The following is a 24,845-nucleotide window of genomic DNA, read 5'->3' on the forward strand; positions in this document are numbered from 1 at the left end:
TAAAGCGCCTGTTCCGGCTCAAATAGTTGGACTCACCTCATCACATGACTTGGGCTATGGAACAAGTATCCTCAAGAAGGACCGACCTTCTTCCACTCTGGAGTTGCACCCAGCGAGAGATGTCGAGCATGTGTGGGCATTCTTATTTTTCCTGGACTTGGTCCATGTAGTGGAAAAAGTCTGTCAATGACAAGAAGTCTAATTCTGAAGTGAAAGAGATTACAAAGTTTATTAAACAGAAAATAAGAAAGAACAGAATAATACAAAATGGCAGTTTGGAGAGATGTCTAACAGGGCGGAAGTCTGGAATGCTCTAACTGAGTTGTGGACTAAACCATTTACCCTTGCATAAGGACGTCAATTGTCTGCCCTGAATCTATTTTTCTTATCAAGAATAGTCTGTTTTCATCTGAAACACTCTTCAAGGAAGAGAGTGTAAATTAATCAGATCCCAGATGTCTGAATGCAGACATCTCAGGGCCTCTACACATTATTTAAGTCAGTAAGGGTAGATAAGCAGACACTAAGCTTAAGTTCTTAAGTTCATTGTGACCTTTTCAGAAAACCCACAAAGCCATAATCAGAAATAAATATGCTAAGGGTTTATGAAATATATAAAAATCTAAGTTAGAACATAAAATTTCCATAACAGTCCATGTACGGTGGGTTTCACCCAGGTGGATTAGAGGGTGGCATCTCTCTGCCTTTGGATACTCACATCCGGCAGACCTTCAACCATATGGGGGGATATTGAGTCTTAGTGGACTGTGTTCTGTGCCTCTATTGTTGAAGTGGCCAGATGGAAATTTGTTCATAATGTCATTTGTGCATGTCATGGCAGTAAAACCCCAAATTTGGACACCAGCAGTGAGGGATCCAGTTAGACCTTCTTGCCCATTGGTTGTGTGTTTAGGTTAGTATGAGGATCCAAGTGTAGAAACAGAGCTGTGAATAACTGAGAAAGGCTTATTGTAATATCCTGCTGGGAAAACAGGCTGGAGATGAACAGGAAGAATGACGATGTGAATAGCAGCCAGGGAGACGGGCAGGTCTGGAATTCCACCAGTGAACAATCTGGTGATGACTGGAAGACCAAGCAGGTTTAAATTATGCTGTTGTTTGTAGGTGAGGTGAAAGTTCATATTTGCCAAGAAAGCAGACACACCCACAACAAAAGAGACAATGGATTATAAGACTCCGGAGGCAGTTGATGGGTAGTGGAGTGCAACTTCAGTGGTTGTTGAGGCAAAATCATGGGTACAGGAGTAGCTGGGAGTGGCCATTGAGAGCAAATTCTGGACAGCTTGGGGGCTTCTGACTTCAACTCAGGACAGTGTGAGTCAATGGAAAGAATACTTCAAAGATCTCCCTGATTCCACTGGCATTCGGGGGTCATGGAGAGGAAGGATCCTTGGATAGTAAAATCTCAAATTGAGGAGGTGCAGAGTAGTTTTCATGCTAGTTGTGGAACAGTGGGCCAGCTCTATACCTTTTGCAGGGTGTTGGAAGTTCACCTAATCAGTCTATTTGTGCTTTGTGGACCTGGAAAAGGCATTTAACCATTTACCCATGGGCTCCTGGAGCACTTGTCTTGTCCAAATGGCTGGCAGTAAGTTGGATCTGTTTACAGTGGGGGTTGGACTCATCCAAGGCTGCCTTTTATTGTGGATTCTGTTCAAAACTTTTTTCACTTTTATCATTTTTTCTTTAGCATCAGTTAAGGTCATGAGGGGATCTGGTTTGGTGGCTTCAAGATTGGGCCTTTTTTTTTTTTTTTTTTTTTTTTTTAGCAGGTTGTGGTTCATAACTTTTATTGGAGCAATTCACAGCCAAGGGATAAATGGATGGAATGAGAATCAGCACCATGGTCCTCAGTCAGAAAAAGGTTGATTGTCTTCTCTGAGTCAGGAATGAGGTCCTTTCTCATGTGGAGTGGTTTCTATATGTCTGGGTCTTGCTTACAAGTGAATGAAAGGAGTACAGACCTCAGTTTGCTAGAACAAAACACTGTGTGTGTGTGTGTGTGTGTGTGTGTGTGAATGTGAAATGTACTGTAATATGCTTTGGGTGGTTTGACTTGAAAAGGGCAATCTAAGTACAAGTCCATTTACTGCTTCATTTCACACATGCTTTTTTGCTTAAAGTATTAATTCACAACACCGGATTTCAGAAATAAGCAGTTAATGTTAATTACAAAAACATTAAGTTTATCTACCAATGATGTGAGCGGAACACAGTTTTGCGTGCAATCAAAGATATTGTTGGCCAATCAGAATTTGAGCTGGACTTTGGAAACTGTGTGGTTAAGAGATCAAGCTTAAATCTGGACAAGAAAAAAAAAAATCTGAACAAGACTGATACAACTCTGCAGAGATGTTGAGTTGCTGCAATCCTTAAATAAAACATCAAATGAAGGTACATCGGTTTTATTTGCTGGATGGAGGGAAATTTGTAGAGTCTGTTCTGTTATTTCCACCACGTATTTTTTCGACAGACAGGCATCTTTACACATAGAGAACATGCGACCGTATTGGTGAGGCCAGAACTGTCCCACTGCCTACCTGCTCATAAATAGTATGAATAATGAATGAATAATTCTGTAGCAGCCACTAAACTGTATAAACTACAATTGTGTGACACAATGACTCTGCAGAAACCTAGTAGATAACTAAAATTTGGTTTAGTTAATGCAGATAACCATCACATTACATGGTTATGTTGAGCCCTTCTTGGTGTGATGTTAAACCCACATCGGACCTCATATTCTTCACTTATTCAGATGCTACTTTGTCACAGGGCACCTCCTTAGTCAGTCAACACCGAAGCTTTTCTGATTGGCTTTTTCTTTAAATCAGAAAACAAACTTTACTCAACACATCAGACCAGAAAGCTTCAGTTTTTGACTGAAATAAGGCTCCTCACTGACATTCCGGTTCCCATGTGTCGATCTCTACCAGCAGAAAGTCTGGTCACAGTAGACAGAGCTAGAATGGTTCAGGCTGTTCAGAGGTTCAGAGAAGTTCTACTTTAACAACAAACTTCATAAAGATCAGTGTTAGTATGAATCCAAAGACGTGGTTAAATGGGTCCAAGTTTTCATGTCAGAATGAAGCATTTACACAACATCAGCACACAGTGATACGAATGATCTCAGCTGTGAATGATTCACTGAGTTCAGAATGGACCAGGAACCGCTCAGGTGAGTGTTCACAGGTGAAAGGGGGGGATGTGTGTATCATTACACGATTGATTCCCTCAGGCTCTCATCCTGCAGAAAGGTGAGGCCATCGAGTGGAGGAGCAGCATGGAGGATGAAGTCACTCTGAAGCTCCACCCGGGCAGGAGGCTCCGCCTGTCCATCTCCGTACAACTGACTGATTCGTTTATAGAGAAGTCCTTCTGTCTTTGCAGGAGACAGCATGTCCTGCCGTCCTGTCTTCTCTCTGTACTTGTATGATGCCACTTTGATAGTTTGCTGCAGGAGATGCTTCCTGTATGCCCTCTGGATCACTGTTGCTGCCACCTCTTCCTGTTTCCTGCGCAGTGTGCTGCTAATTGGCTCATACGACACCTGTGAAGGGTGATGTCATTGAGTGTACTTTGTTTATTAAATTCTGATGTCACATGAAAATCTACATGCAGCCAGGAAAACAGTTAGAAATTAAACTTGACTCTGGCAAAGATGGAATAAATGGGTAAACCTTGGAGGGGTTGTTAGTCATGAACTTCTCCTCCATGCTGGCCTTCAGGGTGTCCATTGCTCCTGAATCACCCAAAACCTGCAAATACATAATGATCCAATCCAACACAAGACAATCGGACAAAGTTTGTGAAGAGTATCAGTGATTTCTCAGCTTGTATTACCTCAGCAGTGAGTGCCAGCAGGATGTCGAGGCAGTGGATCTTATCCCCCGGAACCAGAGGCAGAGCCATGTGAATCAACCGTATGGTGTTAGGTTTAGGAATTCTCAGAGGATCCTGCAGTGTGTCACAGAAGTCTGACAGCTCACTGTGAAACACATGGCATTCACATCAGACCTATCACATCAGCTCTTTGTAGGAAGCTCCAGCTCCAGTAAATGAAGCAACAGATGAGACTCACCTGTACTGGATAAACTGTGAAGCGTCAGGATCAAACTTCTCCCAAGTTTCATAAAACATTTCAAAGTCATCCTCACACAGAGGGTCACTGCTCTCCTCCGTGGCCACATTGAAGTTCTCTAGGATAATGGCGATGTACATATTGACCACCACCAGAAAGGACATGATGATGTAGGAAGCAAAGAAGACTATGCCCACTGCTGGGCTGCCACAGTTTCCTCTGACTGATGAACCGGGGTTCTGGAAGTTAGGGTCACAGTCCGGCGGCATGTTCATGATGGGATTCAGCAGACCATCCCATCCAGCTGACGTAGTGATCATGAACAGGCATATCATGCTGTTTCCGAAGTCCTCAAAGTTAAACATGTCATCGATCATGCCTTCCTTCTTCACATAGGCAAAGTTAGACATACCAAAGATGGAGAAGATGAACATGATGAGGAAGAGGAGGAGGCCTATGTTGAAGAGGGCAGGAAGAGACATCATCAGAGCAAACAACAGTGTTCGGATCCCCTTGGCTCCACGAATGAGACGAAGGATCCTCCCAATGCGAGCCAATCGGATCACACGGAAGAGAGTGGGTGAGACGAAATACTTCTCTATGAGGTCAGCAAGCAGCAGGCCTGAGGAGAGGAAGGAAGGAGGAGGGAAGGGAGGAGAAGGAGAAAGGAGGTAAGAAAAAGGGAGGAGGAGGGAAGTAAAGAGGGAGGACAAAAGAAAGAGGAAGGAGGAAGGAGAGGGTGACAAGATAAGACATGTTTTCCATCTTATTCATCTGACTGGTAGAAACCTGGTAGTTTTACATGAAACTGATGTTCGACCCACCTACGATGGAGAGGATGACCACCACAAAGTCAAAGACGTTCCAGCCAATGGCGAAGTAGTGCTGCCGCAGAGCGATGACCTTCAGACTGCACTCCGTAGTGAAGACAATGATGAAGACCAGGTTGACCCAGTAGAGGATGCTTTCTTTCTCAGAGCTCTGCTCGTCAGTTTCCACCATCATAGTCACCATGTTCAGGCAGATCAGCACCATGATGAAGATGTCAAAGAACTGCTGGGTCACCAGGTCGAAGACTAGACCCTGAAACTTGTTCTGACAGACAGGAAGAGGAGAAGCAGAGGTCAAAAGCAGTTTCTAGAAAAGCTCAGGTAGGAAGTGACCGAACTGACCTCAGGTCGGGGAACAGGTTTCTGAGGCTTCTTGGAGCCCAGTTTCTTCATGGCATTGTAATATTTCTTCTGTTCTTCTGTCATGAATATATCTGTTCCTCCGAGGTAAACACAAAGACCAATGCATTAACTAACTGATAAGGAAAGCTGGACCATACTGAATAAACAAGTGGGGAAGAGAAACTTATCTTGGCTTTCTGCTGGTTGAAGTTGTCAATGATGACTCCAATAAAAAGGTTGAGGGTGAAGAAGGAGCCAAAGATGATGAAACAAACAAAGTACAGGTACATGTAAAGGTTGTCCTCATATATTGGCTGGGACTCTACCTACAATGACATAATGGTAACCAGAAAAACATTGGTGTTCAGAACTAATTTTAATCCAAAAAGTCAGTCCTAGTCCAACTAGTACTGACCTCTCTGGAGTCCACTGCTGCATACATGATGTCCATCCAGCCTTTAAATGTGGCCTTGAACAAACAAGAGTTACAGAACTGGATGTAAACATGAAATAGCAGCCTTGTCTGGATTTTGGTGCTAACGCAAACAACTTCTTGTGCAGGTGTGTGGACTCACCACCTGCAGCAGCGACAGGTAACCCATGCCCACATTGTCATAGTTGACCTTAACATTCTTCCAGCGGACCTCTGTGAAGTTGTCATGGATCAGAGAAAGGCACTGTGTCCTGTTGTTGACCTCATCAGGGGGGAACCTCTCCTCAGAAGTCTCGTTGAAGCAATAATAAAACTTCCCTGCAAACAGGTTCACGCCCATGATGCTGAAGATCAGCCAGAAGATCAGACACACCAGCAGCACGTTGAAGATGGACGGGATTGCTCCAACCAGCGCATTCACCACCACCTGCAGATCAACAGGTGACACGTCCTGCATTGGACCCACCAACACCAATCTTTCATGCATTTCAGGCACCTGTCTTACCCTCATGCCCTCAAAACGGGACAGAGCCCTCAGGGGCCTCAGAGCTCTCAGAGTCCTTAGAGACTTTATTGCTCCAAGCTCAGAGTAGCCCAGAATGTTTGCTGTCAGTGACACCAGTGACACCTGGAAGAAATGACACGCCTGGTGAAGGCTTATAGGTAACTACTCCAGAATCTGCTGCATGGACACAAACAACACACATGGAGTTCATTGGAGTGAAGTTTCTCACCAACAAATTACCAGACACATTAAAGATAGACATTTTAAAAAGCAATCATGTTTCTCTGTAATTATGCACTGAGATACGTCCCATGATGCACCGGGAGATGTCCCTTAATGCACCGAGAGACGTCCCTTAATGTACCAGGAGACGTCCCTTAATGCACCGAGAGACGTCCCTTAATGCACCGGGAGACGTCCCTTAATGCACCGAGAGACGTCCCTTAATGCACCGGGAGACATCCCTTAATGCACCGAGAGACGTCCCTTAATGCGCACTGGGAGACGCCTCATAATGCACCGGGAAACATCTCTTAATGCACCGGGAGACGTCCCTTAATGCACCGAGAGACGTCCCTTAATGCACCGGGAGACGTCCCTTAATGCACCGAGAGACGTCCCTTAATGCACACTGGGAGACGTCTCATAATGCACCGAGAGACGTCCCTTAATGCGCACTGGGAGACGTCTCATAATGCACCGGGAAACATCTCTTAATGCACCGGGAGACGTCCCGAGATGTACCAGGGGATGTCCCTTAGTCCAGCTTCTATGCTGCAGGTTTTAGACATTTCTCTACTGGACCACAGCCATGTGTGTTCTAGAGGGGAAACATCTACAAGCTGCGGGAGAGCAGCTAACGAGCAACGGAGGTGGAGATCCCTAGTTTACACATGGTAATGCATCACTTAACAGAGAATGTAAATCATTGATCATGTTCTTACATCTACGATGAGGAAATCGAGCCAGCACCAGGCGTTGGTAAAGTAGACCTTGAATCCATAGGCCACCCACTTGAGAACCATCTCAACCACAAACACATAGGTGAAGACCTGATCTGCATACTCTAGTATGGTCTTGATGACACGACGCTGCTCCATATAGATGTCCTCAAATGCCTATTCACATGGACAAAACTGTTAAATATCTGCAGAGGTGTTCACTGGTAGTTCTGGCATGCATCAGACATCCTCAGTACTTCAGAAGAAAAGAACAAAACGTCTTTTCTTGGTCTGTCAGTCTTGGTTTCTCAGCATAGTTATTATATCTGCTTTACCCATTTGCTTTGTTTTCACCTGCAAATCCCACCTGACAACAGACCTGTCAGAAAGGTTCCTGAGAAAATTCCGCAGTCAGTTGTGTTCTCTAATCCAACACATAGTCCATCTAGATGAATCATGTTTCTTTGGTCAAAATATGACCTGTTATTTCACTGACTGCTAACACAAAACGTTCTGCTTCTTTCTCTTCTGAGTACACGTTATAAGTGACAATAACTTGTTCCCATAGCAACAGAGGATGTATAAGATTCAGGATTTACTCTGTCTCTATTTATCAATGGTAAATAAGAATAAAACTCACCTGGACATGTTAGCTACTGCCATGTTAGTCGTCAATCATTAACTATGTAGGTTAGTACTCACTCTGCACACAGTGGTAGTTTAGTTAGTTTGGATCAGCTAGGTCATGTAACCCAGTCTAACCAACCAGCAGATAGAACAGAGAGCAGCCATCAAAATTTTAGATGACAAACAAAACAACATCTATAAACAAAGCTGAGATGTTAAAGAATAAAAAAAAGACAAGTTTAGGGGTAAATCTCATCTGGATGAAATTGTGTATAACATTATTGAGGTGCATTTACCAGAGCTCCACTGCTCAACAGGATCATGAAGATGATGAAGGTCTCAAAGTAGTTGTGCTCCACGATGGAAAAACAAGTTTTCCTAAAGTTAAACCCCATCTTCCCTCTGCCCTGTGACGTGTCTATATCCAGGCATGGACAGCGACTGTAACAATCTGACATGTAAACAGACACATGTAGTGTTTTAATCACACTGCTGGTTCCATCACACAAACAGAATAACATGGAGCATGAAGAGTTACAGCCCCCATCACATACTTGTTTTTCCTTTGGACTGGAAATCTGCATTGATCCTCCCACTTTTTAAAGGGGGCACTGGTTCTGACCCTAACTGTTACAGACCGATATCCATCTTGTCTTGTCTGATCAAAGTGCTTGAGAGACTAATTCACAGACAGTTAACTTTTTTCCTTGACTCCAATCATATCCTGTCAGATGTGTAGTCTGGTTTCAAACTGGCCATGGTTACATTACTGCCACCCTGAAAGTCCTTGATGACATCACCACCACCATTGACAGTTTGCATAGCTGCCTTCTTAGTCTGGCTAAAGCCTTTGACTTAGTAGACCATGATATCATGTGCAGACCTGATGGTACAGGCCTTTCCAAGAGTTGCATTGACTGGTTTGGCAGCTATCTCAATAACTGTTATCAAAGAGTAAGTCAGAAACTCTAGTGTCAGCTCATACTCCTGACATCCTGCCAAAGCCGCATGCCGCTTAGCCTAACCGGTTCTGTTATGTATACATCTTATTGTCATTTTACTGATTTATGCCTGAAAGCCTGATCATGTGCTGTCATCTAGAGGCTGAACTTGGTACTGCACTTAAGTAAATCTGTCGCTGTTTGATGATGTAATGAGAGCGAGAGAGACAGTTAAACTGCAGTAGAAAGCATTAACTGTGTCTTAGTTCGTTAGTGCACTGGAATGCAGTACGTAGTGCGCACTACGGTGGGTAAGTGCTGTCCCAAATGGAACATGGACGTAGAGCACTAACCGGTAGTGACGAACTCGCATTTGACCACAATTATTCTGCCGCCAAAAGTAAAACAAAGCGCTAAATTAGGAGAATGAATTTCCTTCTCTCATGAAACTCCATCGCATTAAAGGTGACGAAGGATCCTCCTCCGATTGGCTAAACTGGTACGTATATTTATTCACTTGTAACGTGTATGACCCGCCTGCATACGTAGCCAGAGTGCGTACCTATTGCCAGCCTTGCTTCATTGTTGGCTCATCGTTTCAGAGATGGGTCAGACACAGAGATGCAGCAAAGTTGTTATAGAAACATTTTATTGAATCCTTTATTGAATCTCCTCCTGCTTGTAGCGGTCCATCTTCCTCATGACGCTCCTCAGGCAGCCTGTCCACCTGCAAGCTGAATCCACCTGCAAGCTCGCTTCAACTGCTGCCTGTCAGAAGCCAGGTGTGTGTGGAGAGGTCTTTCAGGATCCTAGAGACCAGGCGGAGGTCCGTCTTTCAGGATCCTAGAGACCAGGTGGAGGTCCGTCTTTCAGGATCCTAGAGACCAGGCGGAGGTCTGTCTTTCAGGATCCTAGAGACCAGGTGGAGGTCCGTCTTTCAGGATCCTAGAGACCAGGTGGAGGTCCGTCTTTCAGGATCCTAGAGACCAGGTGGAGGTCCGTCTTTCAGGACCCTAGAGACCAGGTGGAGGTCCGCCTTTCAGGATCCTAGAGACCAGGTGGAGGTCCGTCTTTCAGGATCCTAGAGACCAGGTGGAGGTCCGTCTTTCAGGATCCTAGAGACCAGGTGGAGGTCCGTCTTTCAGGATCCTAGAGACCAGGTGGAGGTCCGTCTTTCAGGATCCTAGAGACCAGGTGGAGGTCCGTCTTTCAGGATCCTAGAGACCAGGTGGAGGTCCGTCTTTCAGGATCCTAGAGACCAGGTGGAGGTCCGCCTTTCAGGATCCTAGAGACCAGGTGGAGGTCCGTCTTCCTAAAGGCTCTGGAAGGAGGTGAAGTACGTCCACCGTCCTCCACAACATCTGCATGAGCAGCGGTGACCTTCTGGAGCCAGATGATGATGATGATGATGATGAAGATGTCAGGAGGGCAGCTGGGGAACAACCAGCAGGAGAACCAGCAGCATCTCCAGGAACCGTCTGTGAGGCTGATGAGAGGCAGAGGATGGTAATGATGTGTTACTCCCCAGATCATGACTGCATTTATATCTAAACAATAAATAATTTGGCGAATGGGAAACAAATTGTGTGTCTCTATATGATGAAGATCTACAATGAACTTCTCTTTACATTTTTCTAATATAATTATATATTTTGTAATGAATAATTTATTACCATAAACAAAACACATTAAACATTCAGCAAATATTACATAACACCAACTGCAATGGAAACTAAACTAACACACACACACACACACACACAATCGATCAATTTTCAATCAGGGCCAGACGAGGTGGAGCCATGCAGAAGAAAGTTACACACCTCACACTTTGGATTCTAATAATCATACCAACTAAATTCACTACTATGTTTATTTTATATCTATATTTTCTCGTTCAGTCTCAGCAGTTCAGATCTGACGATACGATGCAGATTTATGGCATCAGTGGTAACACACACCCATTTATATATATATATATATATATATATATATATATATATATATATATATATATATATATATATATATATATATATATATATATATGTATGTATATATATATATATGAGACTGCTGAGACTGAACGAGAAAATATAGATATAAAATAAACATAGTAGTGAATTTAGTTGGTATGATTATTAGAATCCAAAGTGTGAGGTGTGTAACTTTCTTCTGCATGGCTCCACCTCGTCTGGCCCTGATTGAAAATTGATCGATTGTGTGTGTGTGTGTGTGTGTGTGTGTTAGTTTAGTTTCCATTGCAGTTGGTGTTATGTAATATTTGCTGAATGTTTAATGTGTTTTGTTTATGGTAATAAATTATTCATTACAAAATATATAATTATATTAGAAAAATGTAAAGAGAAGTTCATTGTAGATCTTCATCATATAAACACCACAATACTTCATTTGGAATTTCAACAATGATCAGTGAACACACAGAACCTATAACATTCATCATTTGTAATATATATAACCTATCTATGTCCACTACACCAGATAAAAACAGCTAGCATTTATGTGTGCTAACCTACAATGTGAAAAACTGAGTCAGCAACCGCCACCTCAAACAAATGATTGGATCATAACTGTCGTCAGGGATAGATTAGCAGGTTGCAGTATACATCACAATCATAACGGAATAATTTAATACTTACATTTATAGACATGAATCCCCACCTGGACCGGTGTTAATCACTGCCATTATTTACCTGGTAAACTGATGGAAAGTCCATCCTCTTCCGCTACGTCAGCAAAATGGCATCAATTTAGTGCGCAAAGTGTCCATCGTTCCACACTGCATTTATGGGCGGGTTTAGGGCAGCATCCGGGTACTTTCAGTGCACTGAGGTTTTTCTTTAAAGGGGTGCTATTATGGTATTTGGAGTTTTCTGAGCTTTCTACAGTGTTACAGTTTTGAATCCTCAGACATGTGAACGACAGTTTTTTTTTTATCACCTAAACGCATGTTTGAGTTTGAGTTTGAGTTCCAGCACTCTCTCCATTCGGTTTCCATGGCGACAAAAAACGCGTGGTTTTAGAGAGTTTTTTCTACTTGGAAATCCTTGTGACGTCCCGGGGGATAAGGTTGGGTGATTGGTTACCTTCTACTGGTTAACAAGGGCATGTACAAATACATCAGGCGGGTGGAAAACGTGGGATAAAGTTATTTCCAACGATGGCTGGTGAGTTTACCAAAGAGAGACATCCTGCTGCATTCGTTGCTGTGGGTTGCTGTTTTCCACTTCATTTTCAGGCTCTGATTCAGGTTCCAACATGTAAGGCTGTATGCTATGTGTTGACATTGTATTTTTTTTTTATTTTTTTTTTTTTATTGAGTTCATATTAGCCTAATCCTTCTGTTTATGAGATGTTACAATGACGGCGAAAGCAGGTGCAGTGCGCGCTCCTGATGTAGTGCAGTGGCGGGAGGCGGGGCTTAATGCAGAAGAGTCTCAATCCACTCGTTTTGCCCACAGGCTGATCTGACAGCAAGAGGTTTCTGCACCTTTTAAGGAGGTAAAGTGGTCCATTGACTAATTCATTTAAATGGCATGAAGGTTTTGCCACCTTTCTTTAAGGAGGTTAAGAGGTTCGTTAACTAATTAATTGAGTTAGCAAGAGGTTTCTCCACCTTTTAAGGAGGTTAATGGCATCTCCGCTGAATAAGGCGGTTTTGGTAACGCTGCCGGAAGTGAGCTTATAGCAAACTTTAGGTCTTTCTCTTTTTCCTCCTCTCCTTTTCTCACCTCGCATGTGTGTGTATGTGTAAGGAGAGTTTGTCAGTGTGAGTGCCTCTCTCGTGGAATCATGGGACGGTGTTAAAAAAAATCTGATCTTGTGAAGTACACAAAAGGAGTGGATTTGATTTACGTTCTAACAGACACGTAGTCTGTACAGAGCACAAGTTGTCATAATGAGGACAAAGAACAGTAAGACTGCCTTGAAAGGAGATGGGAAGTTCATGGAACAAAATTTCCCTGGCAGCACATCATTTCTACATAGATGGAACAAGAAGTATAAGTTTGCGGGGAAATTAACAGTGCAAGAATGCAAAAAGCTTGCGGAGCAACTGACTTTGAAAATAGCAGTCAAGACAGGAAAAAATAAGCAGAAAAAAAGAGTTTCAGCTCAGGATGGTGAGGTTATGGTTAACTCAAGCTCGAAGATGATCAGAGAATAAACAAACAGAAGTTTTGCAGCCAGTTGCAGTTATGAAGCCAGATGAGGAGACTTTGGTCCCGTCAGATGCGGTGAGGAGAGAAAAAGTTAGGCAACATGCCAGAACAGAGACCCAGAGAGAACTCAGAGCAAACAGACAGAAGCAAGAGGCAGAGAGAACAGAGAAGAGCAGTCAGATGACCACGAGAAAATCTAAGATAGATGGACTGACAGAGAGAACAGACAGAGTTGACAAAACAGTACAAGTAAATGCAGTAGTGACAGAACAGTCAGATAAGTTGACAGGGAAATCAGAAGGTCTGTATCCATGCTTGACAGAGCAAAAGTGGGAATATGGAATAGCAGACCAAGCGACAGCAGAAACTTTTCCCCTGATAGAGGTCGTAAACCCTCATTACGGCCTCAATAATGACCGAGAACGCACGATACGTGTCTACTGACCTTGGACAGGCCAGGAATGTGCTGACATATGTAAAAGACTAGGCGACCCTCGGACAAATGTAGATGACTTCATAAACAAGCATCACAGCCTCAGACAGTCTTATTTTCTTGATGGACGGGAAATTGAGATGACCCTTAAAAAAATTCCTGACATATGACTGGTCAAGAGTTCGGGGACAATACACTGGCACATGGGCAAATGGAACCATACGGAACAGGCTTTAGTTGACCAGGTAGGGGCAGTGTATGATCGATTGAGACAGACATTTCAACCGACGCCAGACTTTAACAAAATAGCCCAGTGTAAACAGGCTGAAAATGAGGACGTCTATGCCTATTGTAATCGTCTGGAGGACATTTTTCAAAACCATAGTGGAATCCCGGAACAGGCAGGGCAGCACTGATGTCTGGGTTACAAGCATGCATAGCCGACTTTATCAGGAAACATGACGTTAATCATGCAACAGGAACTCTGACAGAGTGCATGAATTGGGCGCAGCACGCTCAAACTGTTATTCGAGGGAAGAAAAATAAGAATCTCACAACTGGATCAGTTTTAGTGAGTGAGACAAACTGTGTTAAACAACCACAAGTGTTTTATACAGGTCCCAGAGGTTGGATGGGAAAAAACAAGGGGAAATCAATCAGACGAAATCAGTTTGGGAGAGACTTGGAGTGCTGGAGATGTGGCCAGAAAGGTCACATAGCCAGGAACTGCAGGGTCCACCCAGCTGAATTCCACCCAGAGAAGCAGAGAGGATCTGTCTGCATTGTTGACATCTCTGCAGTAGAAATAATGTTTTTTGACCAAAGCATGAAGAAAAAACCCATGATCACCCTAAACGTGAACAGTAAAAAATTTCCTTTTCATGTGTTACAGGAGCAGATAAATCAGTCTTAAATTCCAGAGTGCCAGGTCTAACTTTATCGGATGAAAAAATTTTCTTTCAGTCAGCAAATGGCCAGCTCAGCTTACAACACATGACAGACCCACTATGGCTCAAGGAGCCAAATTCTAAGAAATCAGTAGAATGTTCTGTAATGTACACACCAAAATGTCCAATAAATTTGACAGGTAGGGATTTATTACAGAAATGAGAGATTTCAGTCATTCCCACTAGTCATGGCATGGTTGCAGTTTGTGGAAGGGAAGATCAGGATGGATTTTTTCATCAGAGCCTGAGGGAACCACACTTTCATTGGTCCTTAGATACTTCACATGAGAACATTTCACATACACTACTTGAGTTAATCCAATTAGCAGAAAAACGCCAACAGACAGCATATGATACTCATAAGCCAACTGAGTTACACGCCACTCTTAGATTTACAGAGGAATCAGGGCCTGACCCCACTTATGAGATGCAAGTTCAAGATTTAGGTCCCCAGAAAATCACAGTGCAGACACTTTATGTGGACTTCTTAGGAAATTCAGGATGTAGTGTGATATTCTCACCCGAAGTGCAGAGTTTATTCAGAGGGAAAAACCTTCCACATCTCTCGCTTACCAGGCGCCCAGGTTCCACTTTGGAGGAAGTTGGTCACGTGGTGTCAGAAGGAGACAAGCAGGAGCACTGGGAGCCAGGAAATGGGGGTTGAGATGTGAACAGAGAAAAACAGATGTATCGGAAATGCTTGGGGTGGATTTTTAATGCAACTCCACAGACACACTTGGAAGAACCCAGCGGTTCAACAGCAGAGTGATATTTGGTGGATTTAAATTCATACCCTGAGTTAAAAGAAATTCCAGAAACTTTGTGGACAAAAGGGAAAAATGATGTAGGGTTAATGACCACAGCTTAACCAGTTGTCATAAAACCCAAAACCGATTATAGGCCAAGAATCAGACAGTACCCCTTAAAACCAGATGCAATTGAAGGAATCAGACCGGTCATAGAGGATATGAAAAAGACAGGAATTATTGAAGAAAATGCATTTATGTGTTGCTGTTCTCCAATCTTCCCAGTCAGGAAGACAGATGGAAGTTGGAGACCTGTACAGGACCTTAGAGCAGTGAATGCTGCAGTGGAAAGCCGTGCCCCAAACGTCCCGGATCCGCACACGATCCTTAACAATTTGAAGCCTTCACAGAAATTTTTCAGTGATCGATTTAAGTAACGCATTTCTCTCAATTCCGGTTCAAAAAGAGTCCAGAGGTTGGTTCGGGTTTACATTTGAAGGAAAACAGTACACATTTACTAGATTACCACAGGGTTTTTGTGATTCTCCAACTATTTTTGCAGCATTCATCCAAAACTGTTTGGCTGGATTTAACGTCCCCACCCATTCACAGGTAATTTCCTACATTGACAATATCGTCGTAGCTTCAAACTGCAAAGAAAACTGTAGATAAACGTCACTCAAACTTCTCAGATTCTTAGCTGACACTGGAAATAAAGTCCTACTCAAGAAACTTCAGTGGGTAAAAGAGGAAGTGAAGTTCTTAGGCCATTTAATAAGTGGTGATGGGAGACGGCTTTGTGAGGACAGGAAGGAAGCGATATTAAATGCACCATGAGCAGTGACCAAGAAACAAATGATGCAGTGCCTTGGTCTGTGTAATTTTTGACGAGCTTGGATTCCTAACTATGCAGAAATTACTCAACCCCTATTGGATATAACATATGAGCAGCCAAAGTCCATGTCAGATGTGCTGACCTGGACACCAGAGTCCTTACAGGCTTTACAGGATCTGGAACAAGCCACGACAAGTTCTATGGTCCTGAGTTTGCCAGATTACTCAAAGCCATTTATTCAAACTGTGGACTGTAAAGGAAATTTCATGACATCAATGTTAGCTCAAAAACACGGAGGGAAACTAAAACCCATAGGGTTTTATTCGAAAAGATTTGACCACGTGTCCAGCGCATTACCTTCGTGCGTTAAAGTAGTGTGCACGTCTGCCTTGGGGGTCCAAGCAACAGCTGAAATTGTCTTGTTTCATCCATTAACATTATTAGTCCCTCATGAGGTGGAAATCCTCCTCATACAAACGAAAAAGACTTTTCTGTCACCAACTAGACATTTATATTTAGTTGCCACATTATTGTCTCAGCCACATTTGACAATAAAACGCTGTAAAACTGTAAATTCAGCAACATTGATTCCTTCTGAGGAAGATGGCGAAAAACATGACTGCCAAGCTTTAACAGAGAGATTGTGTAAGCCCAGACCTGATCTGCAAGATACACCTCTTGGTTATGGTCTGGTCTTCTATGTTGATGGGTTAAGTTCTAAAGATCTTCGGGGCAGACAGCGAACAGGGTTTTGCTGTTGTTACACAAAAAGAAATTGTGGAAGCTGGACAAATTTCATCGAGTCTGTCAGCACAAGCGGCAGAAATAATAGCCTGAACACAAGAATGTAAACAAGCTGAAGGAAAATCAGTTACGATCTATACATATAGTCAATTCGCCTTTGCAACCTTACACTTTTTTGCAGCTCAGTGGGAGCGTAGAGGTATGGTAAATTCGTCTGGTAAGCCTGTTTAGCATGCATCTTTGATAACAGACTTATTAAAAGCAGTAATGTTGCCAGAGGAGATTGCTGTGTGCAAGTGCTCAGCTCATACGTCACAGAAATTAGACATAGCTTTAGGAAATGCTTTTGCAGACAAAGTGGCCAAACAGGCGGCAACCGGAGTCCACGGTTTAAAAACATTGTACACAGAGTCAGCATACACACATTGATGTTTCAGTCATTAAAGACATGCAGCAAAACGCACCCACATCTGAGAAGCAGCTGTGGTTAACTGCAGGAGCCGAGCTGAAGAATGATGTTTATTTAATCCAAGTGTTACCAAAAGGTCTTTTTAAAAACTGCAGCTATGTTAAGCCATGGTCCAGCACATGTTGCTACAGCTGTTATGAATGATATTATGTCAAGACATTTTTATGCTTTTGGTTTTGTCTCTTTTTCAAAGAATTTTTGCAGAGCTTGTCTTATTTGAAATGTCAGACCAAAGAGAGAAAAATTTCCCAAAGCAGAACATCCTTTTCAGTTTTTGCTCATGGATTTTATTGAGTTGAATGCATGTCAGCAATATAAGTATTGTTTAGTACTTATTTGTCCCTTTTCTAAATGGGTTGTGGTCGTCTGGAGCAAACACGCATTGTCATTGGCAAAGGCCATATGTAAGATCATAATTCCACAACATGGGATTCCTGAACGCCTTTTTTCAGACAACGGGTCTCATTTTACAAATAAAGTCATTTCTGAAATTGCTGTTAAATTAGGAATCACCTTAAACCACTGTTCATATTATCCACAATCTGCAGGGTTAGTTGAATGAACAAACTATACTATAAAGCTCAGGTTACATAAAACAATGGAACACACAGGAAATAATTGGGTTGACTGTTTAGACTTAGTTAAACTGTATATGTGTATCACGCCTACAGATGGAAATGGATTAAGCCCCTTCGAAATTGTCTATGGGAGAGCTTTTAAGCTGCCAATGTTTGGGGATGATGAAGCTAAGGCCGACCAAGAAAATACATTAGCAGATTGGATGATACAAATGTTTAAGAATAAATCTGTTGTTAAAAGCAATGATCTGCCTGTCTGTTCTCCTCCTCTGCAGGAACCATCGATTCTGGCCCCGGGGGATTTGGTCCTGGTCCGTGTTCTCAAGCGGAAATGTTGGGCTTCTCCGAGATGGGCAGGTCCATTTCATGTCTTACTCGCAACCTCCACCACTGTAAAATTTGAAGGGAAATATTCCTGGACTCATGCATCGTATGTGAAGCGTGTGCTTCAGTTCCCAGCCGAAACAGAAGTGTCTTACCTAACATGGCAGGAACGACTGTGTGGCACACCTGAAAAGCCTCTCCTCTGTGGAGGATTGGGGCCGGGAGGAGCGATCTAACTGTGTTTTACAGGGAGGTGGACTTGGGGGGACCTGTGCCATGAAGAAGAGCCGTAAAGAACCTGGACATTTCCTCTTGGTGGTTCGGAGTCGTTGGTATCTGTAGAAAAAGTTGAGCTAAGGATTTTTCCTTTAGTAGATCCATATTGTAGTGCTAATGTGTTTTGGAGGCCTTGTGTTCTTTTATTTGTGATCTATTCACCCCATCTAACAGATAACTTTGTGTACTGCATAGTCACATATGTTTCTTTGCAGGAGAGCCAAAGTAATGATGAAAAAAAACACTTGGCCTACTACTATGTATACAAGTAATATGATGTCACTTTCAAAAATGCTTTGGCAAGTGAAAGGCGACTGATGTTGACATAACTTCTGTATTTTTCTGTCAAATAGGGGGGAAATTGTTGGGAATTTCAGTTGTATCATTCTTAAGTTTATATTCTTTATTATTCATATTGATATTATTCTCCATGTACAAGTTGAAAGCTTTCCTGTGTGCATGAGAAGACTTGAGTTTTGATAAAACAGGACGTCTGTCTGGGCGATATGCCATGGAACACTGAACAGGGGATGTGGGAGACATCTGTTCCCCAGAAGAATGATTACGGAAAAAGAATTACGCACACACATCGAATTTCTGAACCAAACAAACACCCACACACACACACACACATTGTCCGAGCATATTCACATGGACTGAAATCGCACCGTTTGTGCACGTATATATACATTGTATTGTATCATATTGTATGAATGTCACGTGGTATCTTTCAATAAATACTGCTTTCAGGATTTGAGGGTTGGATTTTCATCCAGGTTTTAGCGACCGACCTGTTGCCCCTGCTTGCAAGTAGAAAATAAGAACGCCTTGTCGGGACTCCTGAATTATTTAATGATAATTATGTTAAGATGTTAAGGGTTTAAACTTAACAAGGAGCACTGCCAGAGCCCTGCAAAATGAGCTCCAGCAGGCCACAAATGTGCATGTGTCTGCTCCAACTGTCAGAAACAGACTCCATGAGGGTGGTATGAGGGCCCGACGTCCACAGGTGGGGGTTGTGCTTACAGCCCAACACCGTGCAGGACGTTTGGCATTTGCCGGAGAACACCAAGATTGGCAAATTCTCCACTGGCGCCCTGTGCTCTTCAGAGGTTCACACTGAGCACATGTGACAGACGTGACAGAGTCTGGAGACGCCGTGGAGAACGTTTTACTGCCTGCAACATCCTCCAGCATGACCGGTTTGGCAGTGGGTCAGTAATGGGGTGGGGGGGCATTTCTTTGGAGGGCCGCACAGCCCTCCATGTGCTCGCCAGAGGTAGCCTGACTGCCATTAGGTACCGAGATGAGATCCTCAGACCCCTTGTGGGACCATATGCTGGTGCGGTTGGCCCTGGGTTCCTCCTAATGCAAGACAATGCTAGACCTTATGTAGCTGGAGTGTGTCAGCAGTTCCTGCAACACCAAGGCATTGATGTTATGGACTGGCCCGCTCGTTCCCCAGACCTGAATCCAGCTGAGCACATCTGGGACATCATGTCTCGCTCCATCCACCAACGCCAAGTTGCACCACAGACAGTCCAGGAGTTGGTGGATGCTTTAGTCCAGGTCTGGGAGGATATCCCTCAGGAGAACATCTGCTTCCTCATCGGGAGCATGCCCAGGCGTTGTAGGGAGGTCATACAGGCACGCGGAGGCCACACACACCACTGAACCTCATTCTGACTTGTTTAAAGGACAACACGTTTAGAGATGTCGCTTGATAAAGTTTGCTTGGAAAAAAAGGCTGCTGCTTCAGAGGCTAAAGCAGAAGTTTTAGAGGCAGCTGTACAACAGGACAACATAGAATTTTTTTTATGGATTTCTCAGTCAAATCGGTTTTCCAAATGAGGACCCAGAAACGTGCACAAAAGCCTACGTAGAAGGAGCTGTCCAAAGTACGGACACCCTTGCTGTACCGCTTGTAGACACCCACATCAACAATGTAGACTTGCAGGCCATTGAGTATAAGCCTACTAGTGACTCTGACCATCAACTCTATATTTCAGGAAATGAATTACCTGGCAAACCAAGCTTTACACCTCCTGTAACAACTCATACTCATACAGCTCAGACACAAAATGTAACAAAAACGGATGTGATAGAGAGCGGTTTTGTAAAACATACTACACAATGCAGCACTTTGGTGCAGCACAATGCACCAAAAATGGAACACAGCACAAGTTATACAGAGCATCCGTTGGACAGCTCGTATGATAGAGATGGCTACAGGGCCAGATTCGACAATTCCTATTTGGTACACAAGGGAGCACTGTCGCCTTAAATGGATGATAGTAAAGGCCTGTCCGACTTTGTCAGATTCATTCCTCGATGCAAACTTGTGGTCACCGGTCTTACATATTTCAATGACCGCCCTTAATCCTTTAGAGCTTGGAAATCATCTTCTTAATGCTATCAGAGACCTTAACCTCTCAGCCAATGAGCATCTCGATCTCTTAGTGAAGTGGTTGGGCAAAGATTCAGCTGAACATGCTCGCTGTATAAGAAGTGTGCATGTGAAGTACCCAGAATATGGTCTTAGAGCAGTGTGGGATTGTCTTAATGAGTGCTGTGGTGCATCAGAAGTGATAGAGAACTCCTTGTTCAACAGGTTTGAGAGTTTCCCTAAGATCCCCAATAAAGATAATCACAAATTACGAGAGCTAGGGGATTTACTGACGGAGATACAGGCAGCAAGGGCATATGGTGATCTGCAAGGCCTCACTTACCTCGACACACCTCGTAGTGTCTAGCCCATGGTACAGAACTTGTCATTTACAAGAAAAATGGCTTGCTTTAGGCTTTCAATACAAAGAGGAACACAGGGTTCACTATCCTCCATTCAGCCTCTTTGTAGACTTTGTGTGTAGTTGTTGTGAGTCAGCGTGAACTATTTTGTCTGTGTCATCATTTTGGAAAGGAGTTATCTGAGTGTCGACTCCAGCAAGCGCTGGAGGTAGAGGACATGAAAGTACCTATCAGCTGCCTCCAGAGTCCCACAGGCCAAGAAGGCCCGATAGGACGACTCCTTCAGCTTGACGGCATCCCTCACTGCTGGTGTCCACCAACGAGTCCTGGGATTACCGCCACGACAGGCACCAACAACCTTACAGCCACAGCTCCGGCTGGCCGCCTCAACAATAGAGGCACGGAACACAGCCCATTCGGAGTCAATGTCCCCCGCCTCACTCGGGACATGGTTGAAGCTCTGCTGAAGATGGGAGTTGAAGCTCGCTCTGACGGGGGACTCAGCCAGACGTTCCCAGCAGACCCTCACAACATGTTTGGGCCTGCCAGATCTGACCGGCTTCCTCCCCCACCATCTGAGCCAACTCACCACCAGGTGGTAATCAGTTGAAGTTCCGCCCCCCTTTTTCACCCGAGTGTCCAAGGCATGTGGCCGCAGGTCCGACGATACGACTACAGAATCGATCATTGAACTGTAGCCCAGGGAATCCTGATGCCAGGTGTACATATGGACACTCCTATGTTGGAACATGGTGTTCGTTATGGACAATCCATGATGAGCACAGAAGCCCGATAACAAAACACCATTCAAAATTTAGTCACACAAATATCTCCTGAAACCAAAAATATAAAAGATGATTATCACATCACCGTTCATACATGATTGCCACAAACCAAACAATACTACGAACAAAAACAACAAACATGGAAGCAAAATGACATACAACCAACAACACAAGAAACAGGAAAGAGTGCAGTGATTGGACAGTTAGTAGTTACTTTCTGTCAGTCCATCTATCCATGCATTTATCTTTCAATTTATCCATCCATCCATTCATTCACCATCCATTCTCTCCCCCTTTCTTCCATCCATCCATCCATTCATTCATCCATATGACCATCCATTCATTCATCCATCTAGCCATCCATTCATCCAATTTTCCATTCATACATCTAACCATCCATTCATTTATCTGTCCATCCATCCATCCATCCATCTTTCTATTCATCCACCCATTCATATATCCATCTTTCCATTCCTCCATATGATCATCCATCCATTCATCCATCCACCCTTACATCCATCTGTCATTCTTCCATCCATCATCCTTCCATCCATCCATCCATCCATCCATCCATCTTTCTTTTCATCCGTCCATTCATACATCCATCTTTCCATTCCTCCATATGATCATCCATCCATTCATCCATCCACCCTTACATCCATCTTTCATCCTTCCATCCATCATCCATCCATCAATTCACCCATTCAAATATCAATATTTCCACCCATCCATATGACCATCCATACATTCATCTATGCTATTACCCATCTATCCATCCACCTACCAAACATCCATCCATCCATCCTTCCATCTATCATCTTTCTATCCATCTATCTGCCATTCATCCATCCATCCATCCATCCATCAATCCACCACCCATCCATCCATCCATCCATCCATCCATCCATCCATTTTTTTGGTCTTTACCATTGTCTGGTAAAGACCAAACCTAGAACTCACAAGCTAAATCAGACATTCAGAAGAAAACTAGCTTCTGTTTGTAAATAGACCAGCAGACAACTCAGTGAATGTGTCACATGCAGAACATACAGAGTTGAATGTGTTCAGAGATGAGTGATCATGCCAATGTGGCCCCGCCCACACAAAGGCGAGCGGAAGGCCAGGAGAACTCCGAGACCTGGGCAGCCGGCAGCCTCCCCTAAACACAGACCCCAACCACCCCGCTCCAGAGCCAGCCATGCATCCACCCAGGAGGTGGCAGAGAGGGGGGACAGCCAGAGCCCGCCATGGTCAGGGGGAACAGGCCCCATCGGGTCTGGACCAGCAAAGCCCTGCTCCGTCGGACACCGGCCACCCAGGACAGACAGAGCACGCACCAATGGAGAGCCAGGACACCCAGACCACCACTGAGCAGCAGCCAGGCCACATCCGAGTGCACTGGTCGTGCTCCCCATGCACCAAGACCTCCCCTCCCCTCCAAACACACACACACACACACATACACATGCGTACATACACACACTCCCTCCCTAGACAAACTATCTATCCTGTCACTTACACACACCCCATCTTGCACTCTCCCACCCCCTTTCTCAGTCCCCATTCACACACTCCTATGCTTTTACACCCCACCCCAGCTGCCTTTATACACTGTCCCCTATACATGCCCACACCTCTGACACTGACCCCTCCATCTCGATACACCCACACAAGCCCCAATACATACTCCACTCTACACACATACACACCCACCACCTAGCCCCCCTTCCATCTGGCCTCATACTCCTTATACACAAGCACACTCCATCATACACATCCATCACATTGTGTATCGCATCCCATTGCCCACCAACTTACCTGAAATATTTTACCCTGATTCCTCCCCTTACCCCCCCAACACACACAGACACAGACTTTCCATTTGCAAATTCACTTATTCGCTCACACTCAACTTAATCTCTTCTTCCTGACATGCCCCAATGCCCCATGTGAGATGCCCCGGGGGGACAGAGGGCAGGCAGACCCCGACCAAGGCCCCCATGACCACCGCCCATCACCCCCAGTCCCCCCCTAACCCCCCACAGATGCAGCCGACCCGGCACACCCCAGAGACAGCAGCGCCGTCTCCCAGCCAAGCCAGTTGAGGACCAGGTCTATTGGACAGCAACCCCCCGCCCGAACCCCTCCGGCAAAGCCCCGGAAATAGGGGTGTGGGAGGACCCCATCGCCCCTGCCTCCGCCAATGATTGTGAAATGTCTGTTAATTGCACTTAAAATTGAGGGGGGTGACCACACCGTGTCGGGAGCTGACCCTTAGCAGCCCCACCCGGCCTACACTGCGTGTCCATGTCCATGAGTTGTCAGTGTTTTTGTGTTGTGGTGACTAAATTTGATTAAAATTGGACAGTGAGCCGATGCCAGGTGCAGTGATCAAGACCACCTTGATGACTTTTACAACTTTTAATTTTCCTCATGTCATAAGCACTGAAGGATTATCACCAGGTTTACTTCGGTAGATTTCTGAAATGTGTGTGTTTACGTGTGTATGAGTGTGCGTGTGTGTGTGTGTGTGTGTGCATACTGGTTGTACAGCAGTCTTCAGGAGTGTTTGCAGCATCATCATCATAATCTTCATCTTCATCCTCATGGACTTCGGGCAGTTTTTCAACCGTGCTGCACACAGAGGACTTGTCCTCCTGAACATAAACAGCCATGAACACAGCTTCACTGATTCCCATAATCAAAATCTATGCAATACTGGTGACAATCTGCATTTCCACTGAGGAAACAAAGTACTGAACAGTTTTAGGTTAGAGATCAATAAAAAGTACTTGGGAGAGTTGCTCTTCATCCTCCTCTTCCTCTTCCTCATCATCATGGTCAGACTCTGCCTCTGCGATAGGGACCTTCAAGGAGGTTATGCTGTAGTAGTTGCTGACCAGGTTACCATGGTAATCGCTAAAGGCTTGTGACTTAGGCTGATCTGAGGTCATTAAAGTCAGAGCTAAGACTTCGTTGTTTCCATCATCTTCCTCAGCTGGTCCAGCTAGAAAGAACCACACATCAACATCTCCAACATCTCCAACATCAACATATA

The 24,845-nt window shown here is 44.2% G+C and overlaps 1 protein-coding gene across 1 annotated transcript in view; it reads right to left on the reverse strand.

The window, feature by feature from the left end:
• Positions 1 to 275: 275 nt before the first annotated feature.
• The window catches only part of LOC306765344 (sodium channel protein type 4 subunit alpha B-like), a 93,337-nt gene continuing 68,767 nt past the window's right edge, over positions 276 to 24,845 (reverse strand). The window contains exons 18-31 of the mRNA XM_079252762.1: positions 24,580 to 24,794; positions 24,330 to 24,444; positions 8,077 to 8,231; positions 7,157 to 7,330; positions 6,213 to 6,335; positions 5,850 to 6,134; positions 5,690 to 5,743; positions 5,463 to 5,600; positions 5,275 to 5,379; positions 4,927 to 5,197; positions 4,103 to 4,724; positions 3,865 to 4,009; positions 3,702 to 3,779; positions 276 to 3,571 (exon numbers count right to left, since the gene is read on the reverse strand). Of these exons, the coding sequence (XP_079108888.1) occupies positions 3,239 to 3,571; positions 3,702 to 3,779; positions 3,865 to 4,009; positions 4,103 to 4,724; positions 4,927 to 5,197; positions 5,275 to 5,379; positions 5,463 to 5,600; positions 5,690 to 5,743; positions 5,850 to 6,134; positions 6,213 to 6,335; positions 7,157 to 7,330; positions 8,077 to 8,231; positions 24,330 to 24,444; positions 24,580 to 24,794 (2,813 nt within the window). The 3' untranslated portion in view covers positions 276 to 3,238. The remainder of the gene's footprint in view (positions 3,572 to 3,701; positions 3,780 to 3,864; positions 4,010 to 4,102; positions 4,725 to 4,926; positions 5,198 to 5,274; positions 5,380 to 5,462; positions 5,601 to 5,689; positions 5,744 to 5,849; positions 6,135 to 6,212; positions 6,336 to 7,156; positions 7,331 to 8,076; positions 8,232 to 24,329; positions 24,445 to 24,579; positions 24,795 to 24,845) is intronic.

This window comes from Telmatherina bonti (assembly GCF_933228915.1).
Source record: "Telmatherina bonti genome assembly, chromosome: 14".
Taxonomy (NCBI): Eukaryota; Metazoa; Chordata; class Actinopteri; order Atheriniformes; family Telmatherinidae; genus Telmatherina; species Telmatherina bonti.